The sequence below is a fragment of the Colobus angolensis genome, unplaced genomic scaffold (assembly GCF_000951035.1).
Source record: "Colobus angolensis palliatus isolate OR3802 unplaced genomic scaffold, Cang.pa_1.0 Scaffold412, whole genome shotgun sequence".
NCBI classification, from domain to species: domain Eukaryota; kingdom Metazoa; phylum Chordata; class Mammalia; order Primates; family Cercopithecidae; genus Colobus; species Colobus angolensis.
The window spans coordinates 1,858,272-1,870,669 of record NW_012117511.1 but is presented as its reverse complement, the minus strand read 5'-3'; the positions used below and the strand labels follow the sequence as shown (position 1 = coordinate 1,870,669).

The 12,398-nt window shown below is 36.9% G+C and overlaps 1 protein-coding gene across 5 annotated transcripts in view; it reads left to right on the top strand.

The window, feature by feature from the left end:
* Positions 1 to 12,398, top strand: part of SOX6 (SRY (sex determining region Y)-box 6) — a 535,498-nt gene that overhangs the window by 480,442 nt on the left and 42,658 nt on the right. For all 5 annotated transcript variants that reach the window (XM_011956274.1, XM_011956276.1, XM_011956271.1 and 2 more), the window contains one exon: positions 7,430 to 7,538. In XM_011956274.1, the coding sequence (XP_011811664.1) occupies positions 7,430 to 7,538 (109 nt within the window). The remainder of the gene's footprint in view (positions 1 to 7,429; positions 7,539 to 12,398) is intronic.

Genomic DNA, 12,398 nt, shown 5'->3' with positions numbered 1-12,398 from the left:
GGAGAATCGCTTGAACCTGGGAGGCAGAGGTTGCAGTGAGGCAAAATCATGCCACTGCACTCCAGCCTGGGCAATAGAGTGAGACTCTGTAGATAGAAAGAAGGAAGGAAGGAAAGAAGGAAGGAAGGAAGGAAGGAAGGAAGGAAGGAAGGAAGGAAGGAAGGAAGGAAGGAAGGAAGGAAAAGCAGAGCATCTTTGGTTATGTATTGTTCTATTGTTGATACAGGAGAAAGGATATTGACCTTTGGATAAGGACACTGTCTTCACTGTTGTTTAGTTTTGAGATACTTAGCAAACACTAAATAATATCTTTAACAGAAATGGATATTTTATGAGTTGCTTTTTGCAAAGCACTCACATGTATAATCTCTCATTTAATCATTAAGCCCTTGCAGCATGAGCATTGTCTATTCCATTTCATAAATATGGGAACAGGCTCAGAGAGAACGCATGGTAATTGTAGAGTTATTATTCAAAATTCACCTCAGTACAAATACCTATCTAAATTTTGATTAAATGACTTAATCCATATAAAAATTAGTTTTGAACCTCACCTTCTTCTGGTTGATAACAATAGTATTTTCTTTGTAGTATTGGTATGAGATTAAAGGAAGTACTCAATGGAAAGGGCTTTGCACATTGTAGATGATCAGTGTGTGGCATTCTTTCCTGCTTCTACACCAATAGATCTATTTATGCTGTGATGGCAAACACAATTGGAAAACAACAGTTAGTCCTTAACTAATTCTTAAGTGCTAGCAAAATTTTGGTGTTAAAAATGTATGAGAAGCTAGACAAATTAATAGTTTTAGCTGAAAAAATATTATTTAAAAACGAGGTTCAATAATGAACCTCATTTCATCCAGCCAAAGTCTATATTATCATGATTACTTACTCTAGAAACATCACAATGTCACTAGGAAAGTAAGTCCAATGCCTCTAAAATAATTCCCTCAAAATATAATCACCTTTTGAACATGTGGTTGCTTTCCAGTGTAAAGCCTACATTTTTGACCATTCATTAAATTACTAAACGCATAATAAAGGATATAAAATGAAGTATAACAAAATGATAGTGTTTGTTAAGTCAAAAAGGAAACCACACGTGTGGTGAAGTGATGTTTCTGGAGAATCACAGCATAGCAAGATATGTATAGAACAAGGAATTAAAGAAAGTTGTTCGGAGTAAGAGACAGAATATCTCTTACCATTATACTTAGCATTCCCTTGCTTTCAAAACAAGACAGAACCTTTTATTTTGAAACGTGTACTGCTTTTTAAGCCAAGTGTTTATGATATGTAGTATCTTCTTTTGCCAGAGTTTTGCAAAGACTTTGCAAAGATGGATTGTATTAATCTGCAAAAATTCCAAGTTACACTCAAAATCTCTTTTTCGCATTAAATTTTATGATCAAATTGCATTTTTCAATTGTGCTCTTCTAAGATTGCTTATTTACCTCTTTTATAAAATATTTAAGGTGTTTTCTGAATTTCCTTGTTTTGATTATTATTGCCGTTTTAGATACTTGTGCAGCATGTTTTTTATTTATTTGGCTAGATTAGTTATGTGGCCTTATATAAACGTGCAAGTATTTATGGACACTAATACTAAATGCTCTGTAAGATATATAGAAAAGGTCTAAGATACAATCTCTGGCTTGAAAAATATTTTGATGTTATTGAGGGAGACTTGGTGGTATGCATGAACCAAAACTCCAATTCTTTAACATAGTACGTAACTAGGGGCTAATTATGTAGGCAAAACTAAGACTTTTCATATATCAGAGAGTAGGTAGATCAGAGAGTTTACAGAGTTCATGGAAAACTTGGGTTTTTCCATATGAATAGGATTTGGCAAAGAAGAAGCAAGAAGGAAGGATGATCGTGGTATTATTATTGGAAGGCAAGTCACTGCCCACCCCAACCAGAGGATATGTGACAGGAGAACTGTAGGAAGTTGAGTTTTAAAAGGTGTGTGGGGAGCAGTGTATGAAAGACCTTGAAAACCATGTAGAGGAGCTTGGAGGAAATGCAATAGACATGGGAAGCCATGGAAGGTTTTGAATCAGAGACATGAAGTAGAACTCTGTGAAGAGTGTGAGTTGAAGGACTGGGGAGGACAGTGCCAAGGATCAGGCAGATCAGAAAGGAGGCTGCAGCAGTGAGCTAGGTGTGTGGGCATGAAGACACATGCTGGGGTAGTTAGTGATGGCAGGATGACATTGAGAGAGGGACAAGGACAATAGGCTATGTGGAAGAAAAATCAGCAGTCCTGGATGATCGCCTGGACAGAGAAGGGCAAGAAAAGCAGTGAGACAAATCACACTGACTCCTCTGCACTGATGTGAATACAGGAAAAGAGGGGAAGCTGGGTAAAGAGAAAGCTGCTTTTGCAGGGGAATCTTTACTTTCAGTTTAGGAAAGAGTTTTGGAAATACATCAAAATACAAAATGGAAATCAAACATTCATAAAAATTGAAGCTAAGAGCTAGGATGAAAATGACAAGACTTATTTAGCTTACACTCAATAACCTAGACATAGCTGAAACTCTGAGGATAAGATATTATCTCAGAATATTGTCATGGCCTTAGAGAACTTATATTCATAATACATATATTTGTTATTTTTCTTAGAAAATTCTGCTTTAGGAATACACACAAAACATGATTAGTGGGGCTGTAGTATTAACCTTCCCTGCAAAATTCCTTATCATTACACATTTGAAAGACTTTTAAGTCTTTAATATTTAAATATGTATTTTAAGATGCAACAACAAAATCCTTATTTACCTAAGAAAGAATCATACCAGAATGCCCATGTAGAAATTAGGTGTTTCTAAATCCGTAATTATATGAGCATAGAATTTATTTACTGTTCTATATATACATAAATAGAGTATTTGGCAATTAGTTCATAACACACATTTAGGTTTATTTAAGAGAATCAATGTAGAGAGTATCATAATTATAATGCATTTTACACATAAAAATAACATGAGATAATCATTTTTTACCTGTTTTAACTATGTTATAGGTAATGGCCCATTAGTTGTATGTTCCATGGCTGCCGTGAATGATCCCCCATATTCAGACACCCCTTAGAAATGAGCCTTTGAATAAAGATTGGTAAAGTACCTCTCATTCAGACCATTGGAATGAAATATACCACATCATTGACCAGACATGTGTATTTAAATGAAATATATTTGTTTGTAAAACAGCAAACAAAAAACCTCTCTCAGTGTGTGCCATTTTCCACTTCAGTTTGTGGCAAAGAGGACCATGTTGAAATAATTTGAGGCCTGGTACATGCTGGTCAGTCTTGGTAATGCAGAAGGGAGGGACACAGCACATCATTACATTTCACATGTTGTTTTTCAGGAGATGGCTGCAATCAGTCACTTCACATATGGTTTGAAAAAGACTTGTCTCTCTGGCAAGCAAACTGTTATTTAAGTACACAATCCACTCTACTACTGAAACAGTTTTGCCAAACTTATCCAAGTATTCTCACATGCTTAAAGATGGTATAAATATCATTTATTGCTAGCAGTTTTCTTCAGACTATATGGAATGTCTTCCTGCTGCCTGATCTAAGTGTCCCAGTTTACATTATGGCCTTTACTGCCTCTGTTTGATGGAGTGATCAGTAAAAATTTAATGACACTATAAAATAATAAAAATGTCATTAATTTACCACGGATCTTGGATGCAGTGGTTGTAAAGTTACATTAATAAACAGAATATTTTTTACAACAAAAAGCATTGTTACGTGGGAACGTATAAATAACACACATAAATTTAAGAGCAATTTTACTGTTAGCACACACATTATTATGGAATAGCCAATAAGTGTATAAAACATAGTATATAAACTTTTATTAAAATAGACTGTGCACATCAAAAATTCAGCTTTTATCTAAGTGCAAAGAAAAGCCATTATTGTGTGCTTGCTGTTTCATTGCTGTTCTTTCCCCAGATCACAATTTTACATTTGATGCCAGTAAGAGGAAGTTGATTTTTTTCCTAGATGAAAACAAACCTCTGTTCTTTTAGTTACCCCAAATTCATTCTCTCTCTCCACCCATACAAAGACAAAATTGATCAATCTTGCCATGGTAGGAAGGGAAAAGTTGCTAATTTAATGCAAAGTTAAAAATAATGCCCGAAGAGTTGAATGGTTTGTTCAGTGACTCTGGAAATAAGGGATAATAATGCAGCAGTCTATCTGTCATCAGTGAGGCTGCCCCGTCATTGACTCTGATAATATGTGAAGATGATGGATGCTACCGGCTTGTGGCTTGTAACATTTAACATTCATCAGCTCCCACTAAAGGAGGCTTTATCATTTAAATATCTTTATTTAATATGCAACATCTACCTCATACATCATAATTTCAAAGCACTTAGAGAGCCAACAGTCCTACAACACAGCAGAGCTGACTTTAATTTTTTTTCAATAACTTTTATGTTGCCTGCGTGTTTGTGACTGACAATGCATAAGTAAGTGTCTGATCACATTGCTGCATGTAAAATCCACTGTCAACATGAAGATGGGGCAATTTTCCTGGAAGGGGTGGGATTAAATTAGCATTGAGGTATTTTGCTTATATCTCCAACATAACTTACTTGGGAACTATGTACATGGTGAGAGCTAGTTCAAGTGTGTGGAAATTTGGACTTAAGAACTTGCCACCCACAGTCTATATTTGTTCCATATAGGGGCATGCTCATGGGTACTTAATGGCAGAAGTTTAAGCTTATTGGAACCAAAGTATCTTTATACTTCTCTCTGTGCCCACATCCACATCCTGTATTTGCTAGGCTCATGTTCAACCTCACTGGTAAAATCTTTGCTTAGCTCAGCTGCCCAGATGTAACTTGTAGACATCAGGCCCTCTTATCTTATGGTTATGTGGCTGGCAAATAAATATTCTGAGCTATTCTTTGAAGAAAAGAAGGAAATCTTCTGGGAGACTAGGTGGAAATTTATATGAAAGGGCATGGCTTTGCAGGGTCCTTCTTTAATCTCAAACACAAGTGCTTAATATTACCAAATCTAAAATGCAACCCACTGCCCAAAACAATTTCTATCACTGATTTATTTTCTTCCTATTTAAGGAGTGTTTCATGGGATATTCTTCCTTGACTTCTACTCTGTCAAAATATTTATATTTTAAAGGGAAAGTATCTCTGCAAATTTTTTTTTCAATGAAGTCAGAAAAATGTATGACTTCAAAGACACTGTGAATGTGTTGTTGAATGTTCTGAATGTTTTTTGTTATGATTAAAAACAAGCTGATACTACTGAATTGTGAGTGCACTTCATTTTTTATAAAAGAAAAGATATTATCATCATGTAAGCTTTGTTGTCTTAGGATTTTACAAACCATGGCATGTAATTTTCCCTCTTCTCCTTCCTTGTCAAAATATTGATATTCTTTCAGGAACTTTATTTTATTTTACTTTTTTACTGAGAATATTTTCCAGTAAAATCAAAGAGAATGAGTGACTAGAAAGATACTTGAAATATGCATATTGATAGATAGCACGGTCTGTTGATTTTCAGAGAAAGTTGTTTTTCCCTCTATGAAAATACAGTTAAAGGTTGTTCTTCCAAGAAGATTGCAGGTGTCACATCAAAACTCCTTTTGCATTTAACATAGGGAAAGCATTCACATGCAAATATTTGAAATGCGAAACAATGTGATAAAACAAAGGTTGAATATTTTGCTTTCCCTGGTACTACTCATCTCCACTTTAATTCTTTTTCTTTACATCATGACAACCAAAGTGCTACTCAAAAATAGAAATTGGCTGATTAAAAGCAGCTGTCCTTTCCCTGACTGTGTGTGAAGCTCCCATAAGGCTTATAGTTGCTTTTTGTTGTGTCCTGCATCTGGGTTAATTTGTTCTTGTGCACCACCAGTGTTTTCACATAAGAAGATATTAGGGAACTGCACTTAATTTGGTTTTTATTTTCATTCTGTTTTTTATAAGTGTCATATTTCAGAGGTTTCCCCACATACTGCTATTTAAACTAGTGAGTATATTACCCAGTTAGGGAAATTCGTGATTGTAATTTTTGTTGCAAATCTTTCATAGAAATGGTGTAGATTAAAGCAAGGTTTATGCTGTGTTTTCTTCCAACACAGATTTCAACATATTCCATGATGAAGGGGAACTGGAAGACTTCCTGCACAATTTGACTGATGGGAATTAATTATAGAAATATAATGATATTCAAAAATAATCATATTAGAAAGCACAAATGTAGTCAGGCTGTACAAATGAGGCACAGCCTCTATCAAGTAATTGTATGTTTGCTCTTTAAGAATATTTCTAAGTTTCTAAACATCTTACAGAAGAGAACACTGAGAGTGTTTCCATCTAATGCCGAACATGCTCAGTACAGAACTAGGTCATTGAACAATAGACTGAACAGCAATCAGCACTCTACTGCTGCATAATGCATTAAGTATAACATGCAGAAACCATTCCCGGAGCTGGAAGCTGCTATTTCATGTCTGTAAATTCAAGCTGACATGACATTTAATATTGTTTCATAGTAATGAACAACAAGGTTTCATTCATTCATAAGCACAACACAAAGCCAAGTTTGAGTCAGGAGAGTAGTAAGGAGATGAGAGGGGGACATGCGCTGTGTTTCTGCAGACAAGAACACCATATTAATGATGGTCAATGAGCTCCTCTGCTACTGATCCGGAGAGCTGCAGAGGGAGTGTTCACTGTGATGCTTCAGACTCCTACTCCTAGAAGAACTGGTGAACAAGTAAAACAGCTCTGGGCTTCCCTCCTAAAGCAGCAGGGGTATTTAACTTTGCTGGCTCCATGGCTGGCTAGGAGTGATGTCCTCCTTTTCAGTTCTCAGCAAATCACTGTTGAAATTCTGAGACAAAATAGTAGTATCAATCGTCATCTGGTTGGCCTGCTTTGAAATATTTGTTTTTGAAATCCTTGTGCATAAAATTCTAATTTGTATTTCCCCAGGAATGCCAATGTAAACTATGATCTCTAAATGAGAAAATTCCTCTCCCATTAAATTTAGCCGTTTATTTTAATAGGAACCGCTCTTTCAGGTTTTTGCATTGTTGGCTCAACCCTCTCTATTGCGTTCTTTTTAGATTACTGGAGCAAATCCAACAGAGCGAAGATATGCACCGAAGCTCTGACAGGTTCCCTGTCACAGGTTTCCTTTCCCTACAGGTACTGTGGTCTAGATGCTGTAAGGGCTGTCCGTGTCACAAACAGCTTTCAACGGAATCTTCCTGAAAGATTTTCAGAGTCCATGTTGGTCAGAAATGATATTTTTGAATCCACCTTTTGCCCATTAAGTAAGATAGAAACTGGAAGGAAATGGTGGCTGTTTTGGAAACTAGAATGAACCTCTGATTATTTGTTCCTCTAGGAAAGAACGCGCTTTGAGAATCTGGGACCCCAGTTAACGGGAAAGTCAAATGAAGATGGAAAACTGGGCCCAGGTGTCATCGACCTTACTCGGCCAGAAGATGCAGAGGGTGAGTGACTTTTCTCTAGCTCTTTTCTGCTGCTCCATGTGTTTCCAAAGGTGTGTCTGAGCTAGATATAGGATCTTTATAGTTTTTCATAGAAGTCATCAGCTAGATTTCTTAGGCAAAGCAAAGGAAATGTTACTCTTTAACTACGTATGTTTGTTATGTTGTGCATTATAGTAGAAGACTTTAAGAAGCAGCTAGATCTTACATTACTGAATACTTAGCAATCCAAGTACTTCAAGTTACCATCAAAGTTTTAAAGTGAAAGGATCCTCTACATTTCAATGAACAGCAGAATTCTGTGTTTCATCCATCTCACTGCATTGACATTTAAAAAGGGAAAACATACAAAGGAGGACTTTTAAGCATTATTTTGTCTTTCATTGACAAGTAATAATTGTATACATTTATGGGATATAAAGTGATTTTGATACATGTATACATTGTGGAATGATCAAATCAGAGTATTTAGCGTATCCAAATCAAGTGATTCCCAGGTACAATCAAACCATTTTGGGGATTAAATGATAGTTTGCAGCAGTTTTAGTATAACTTAATAATTGCTTGGGGAAGGCCCAGTCTGTGCCTATGCAGTAACCATTACTAACGTCTTTCAGAAGTCTGGGTAGAAAGACCAGCCTTCCTCTCAGAATATTTACCCACACCAATATCAATGCCTGTTCACTTGTCTTCCCTTTTTGTTTGTTTGTTTTAAATGCACAGCAGCACATCAGCAGAAATTGCTCCCCAGAGTCTGGGTACAATTTATGGGTTAGGTCAGCACTTCAGTAGTAATGTTGCCTGGTTATTTACTGTGTCATCACAGAGTAGAGACTGGTTTTCCCGTTAGCTGTTCCTTTGGCAGAATCTGTCCCACCAGTCAAGGAAGATTAATTTGTTCTCTTCAGAGTAACATGATACTTCACCCATCTCAGGTCCCTTCTTTAGCTTAAGGGGAAGAATCTCACTAGTATCCCTTTAACTGACAGGGTTTCTTCCAGGACCCTAATCCCTTGAAAACACATGAAGACACTTCATAGCAGCATCTAAACTGGGCGTGGCTTCTAGTGAGAGCCTGGGGCCATCCCAGGCAGCCCAGAAATCCCTGGAATGAGGACTCAGAGATGAGTAGTATTAGACATTAGGAAGCCCTTCAGAAAGTTTTCAGAATGATAATTTTTCATACTAGTAGGAAAGATTAATGTTTGATGATAGTTTGGGGGACAAGGTGTTAAAATAAATTCTGATTAGGATGTGTATGTGTATATGGGAATAAAGAGGGAGGGAGGGAGGGGAAGAGAAGAGGAAGGAAAGGAACAAGGAAGAGGGAAGATAGGTAGGAAGGGAGGCATAAAGAGGACTCAAAATATGCTTGCTGTCTTCCTTGAAGAATGTCTATCAACAGCCTGTTATTTTCATAGGCACTTAAAGGTGCAGGTTTTTCACTGATAAGAGTTGAGATTCCTCTACCTAGGGAGCCAGGAAGTCCAAATGATGTTACTTGCACAGTTAACCATCTGACTGCAACACAGAAATTGTGGCTGACCTAAAAGCCTGTGTGGAAGCACTTCAGGTCTGGCCCATCTCAATTTTATTGGGAGACGGTACTGTAGAGTACCTAAATTGTTGACCATATGTAATGAAATAAATATTTTTCGTTACTTTGGAGTATTCAGTCTGTTTATTTGACAACAGACTGGTAGTTACAGAGCTCTATCACCTTACCTGTGCTGTCAAAGACTTTTCTTAATTTGTCATTCACCTTTTTTCATTTGCTTCCTTAACTGCATATTTGGTGTAAATATAGTCAGTTATCTCTCTGTAATGTCATTATCTAGTTAGTGATATCATGTGCTTGGTAAGTTAAAAATCATGATCTGAGTTATTAACTATATAAAAGGAAAAAGTTAAAAATTTAACTCTAGAGAAACATACTGTATATAAATATTTTTGGATATTCTATTCACCTAGATTGTCTAGAGTCAAACCAATTTCCCTGGTTGTTTTGTTTTTAGAAAACATTTTTATCAAGCGTTTATATACTAGAGAATATGTTAAGCTTTTTACCCACATTTTCTCATTTAATCCTTATACACATTGTGAAGAAGGCATTACTTTTTCCATTTTACAGGTGAGAAAACTGAGGCTGAGAATAATTAAATTACTCGCTATGAACCACATATTAAGGTTAGAGCTGAGATTCTCCCAAGCAGCCTGCCATACTGCCCCCTACTGTATATGTAGAAACACATGGTCCCTTCGTTTTTCTGAACAAACTCCTTGTGACCTTCCTCAGTACAGCCCATTTCCTCTGCCCTAAATATAGCAAGTCATGCCATATGCCAGCTCTCATGTTACTCTGTCACACACAGCAGCGGTGCCTGATGAGTGTCATAGTAGAAGGGCTATAGTGGCCCAGGAGCAGAAGCTTGCCCAGAAGTTGCCATTGAGACCTCATGTGCTTTTGGGGGTTCATGAATGGAGTCAAATTACCTGTTCTAATACCGACGGAAGTGCGGTGCTTCTGTGAGGACTGCTAGCATGGATAGCAGCCTTCTGCTGACTTAAGGATGTATCCTGGCATCTGTTCAAGGCTGAGCTGATTGCAAAGTCTGCTGGAGTTACACTTCATATTAAAGTCAGAGTAGATAACAGGTACACATGATACTTTCTCTACTTTGTTCCTTCATATTTCCCTTAACAGTAAGATTAAGAAGAAACTAAAGTATCAGAATAACTAAAAAAATTATTTGCTCCTTTACTTAGTCTTTGGTCTAAAAAAACAACCAGCCAACATTTCTTGAGTGCCTACCATGTGCCAGTCCCTAAACTAGACTTAGAACAAACGATGGGAAGCAAAGCAGAGATGTCCTTGACCTCTTTAAACATATGGTCTAGTGAGGAAAGACAGAAGATTAAAAGGGAAATATGTACACACATAATTATCATGGAGAAAAGCACTAAGAAGATCAGGACTTCTTTGTGCTCTATAGAGGATTCAGAGTGAGAGCTCCTTAGCGGGGCTGAGTTGATAGGTAACTTCTGTGCCTCTGGCCCAGATGTCTTCTCCCTCAGTCCAGACAGGTTTCCTCTGGCTTTGGAACAGCAATTTTAAGGGGCTATGCCCTCCCTCCACATCTACCCCATCCTCTTGTGGGGCTTCTGAAGTGATGAAAGTAAACCAACCCAGAAGATGAGGCCCTGCTTCCACCAGGCTTCCCAGAAAAATGTCTGTCAGCCATGAAAATGACAATATCACTTAGTAAGCAACTTGTAGACATGCTTCATAGCCTTGAGCCTGGAGGCAGTGAGGAAAAGGTCACCAAAAGAGGCAGCTGTGGATGTGTATTAACCACTCATCAAAATCATATGACAAAACCATAGGCAAGGAAAACAGAAATTAAAAATATAAAAGGCAAATGCCTTCAAAATTTTATTTTTAAAGTCCAGCTGTTATTTGGCTTGAATGTGACAAGACAGCATTTCTTGTTCACCATGATATTTATAAAACTACAAATTCACTGGTGCCGGGGACTTAGGAAACATGTTTAAGGTTGTGTTATACTTTGAAGCAGTTGAAGTCTTAACATGTATTGAGTATACATAATTTGTTAGCTCGTATGTAGGACATGTAAGGAAGAGAGGGCTTGATTAGTTGAGTCTGTCACCATATAATTAAGAATAGTGAACAGCTGTTGAACTTTTTATGGACTTTTCGTATGGCATTGCCCCTTTTCTTATTCTGCTTAGGCAAGAGTGCAATTCTTGTTCCAGCTCTCCTAATTTCAAGGTTGCCTATAGACTAGAAAGAGTTCTATCCTGTTTAATGGGAGATCTGAGTTGCAGTTCCTTTGCCAAACAACTAAAAACAAGAACCTCTGGGCTTATGTTTCTTTATCTTTTAAAAGAGGTATGTTGGATTTGACTTAATCTAAGGTCCTTTCCAAGTCTGCGATTATTATTAGAATCTTCATAAAACACTGAGTGAATTTCTTATCAGAAAGATGATCTATCTATCATAGGTTCCATTTAGGGATTTTTTTAGAGAAGTAAAAGAGGAGAGTAATGGCTTAGAGGTTGTATTTGTGCCACTTGCTGAATTGAGTTTTCATGTTCCTTGAGCTTTTCTTTTTGTTAATGAGAAGATCTCTCCAGTAGTATTTCCCAATTACCTTCACAGATGGGCTCCCTCCTCTTTCTCTCGGCTCTCCTTTTCTCCAGCAACAATATTTGAGACTCAACTTTTTAAATATATTCTTTTCCCTCCTGTTTCTTTTTTCTCTTATACCTTGGGTTTCTAAAGGGATACTTTTCTTTTGTTTCTGTTTTGCTGTATGGTTTGTTTAAGAAAACATTCTTCTAACACCTTTAAAACAATTTTCACATCAATTACTCTGTCCCAGCCTTATTGAGAGGTTGTACCTCATTTTGATTTGGGGCATAGTGAAAGATAAGCCTAGCATTTATGGATGAACTCTGAAAGGGATTATCTTTGGCCAGACTGTTGGACCTTGCATCAGAACTGGAATGATGTGCTGTCCTCCATGTATTAAAACTTTGCATTGATTCAAATGGAAATAGATATGTGTACCAAGAATACCCTCTTTTGGGACTATTGCACTCACATTTCTTCAGAAGCATTATATAGATTTATACTGAATTTGTCAACTGGAACACAGCCAAGATGACATTACCCTTCTGAAGCTTTATTTGTGTGTGAGTGTGTGTGTGTGTGTGTACCTCCATTTGCTTCTAAGTTTTATATCTCAGGATAGTTTTATTATTGTCAGCTTAAGCTCTTTGTTTAAGACAAATAGCAGAGATTGCAATAATTCTTCTTTTCTTTAAAACACACTGCTTAAT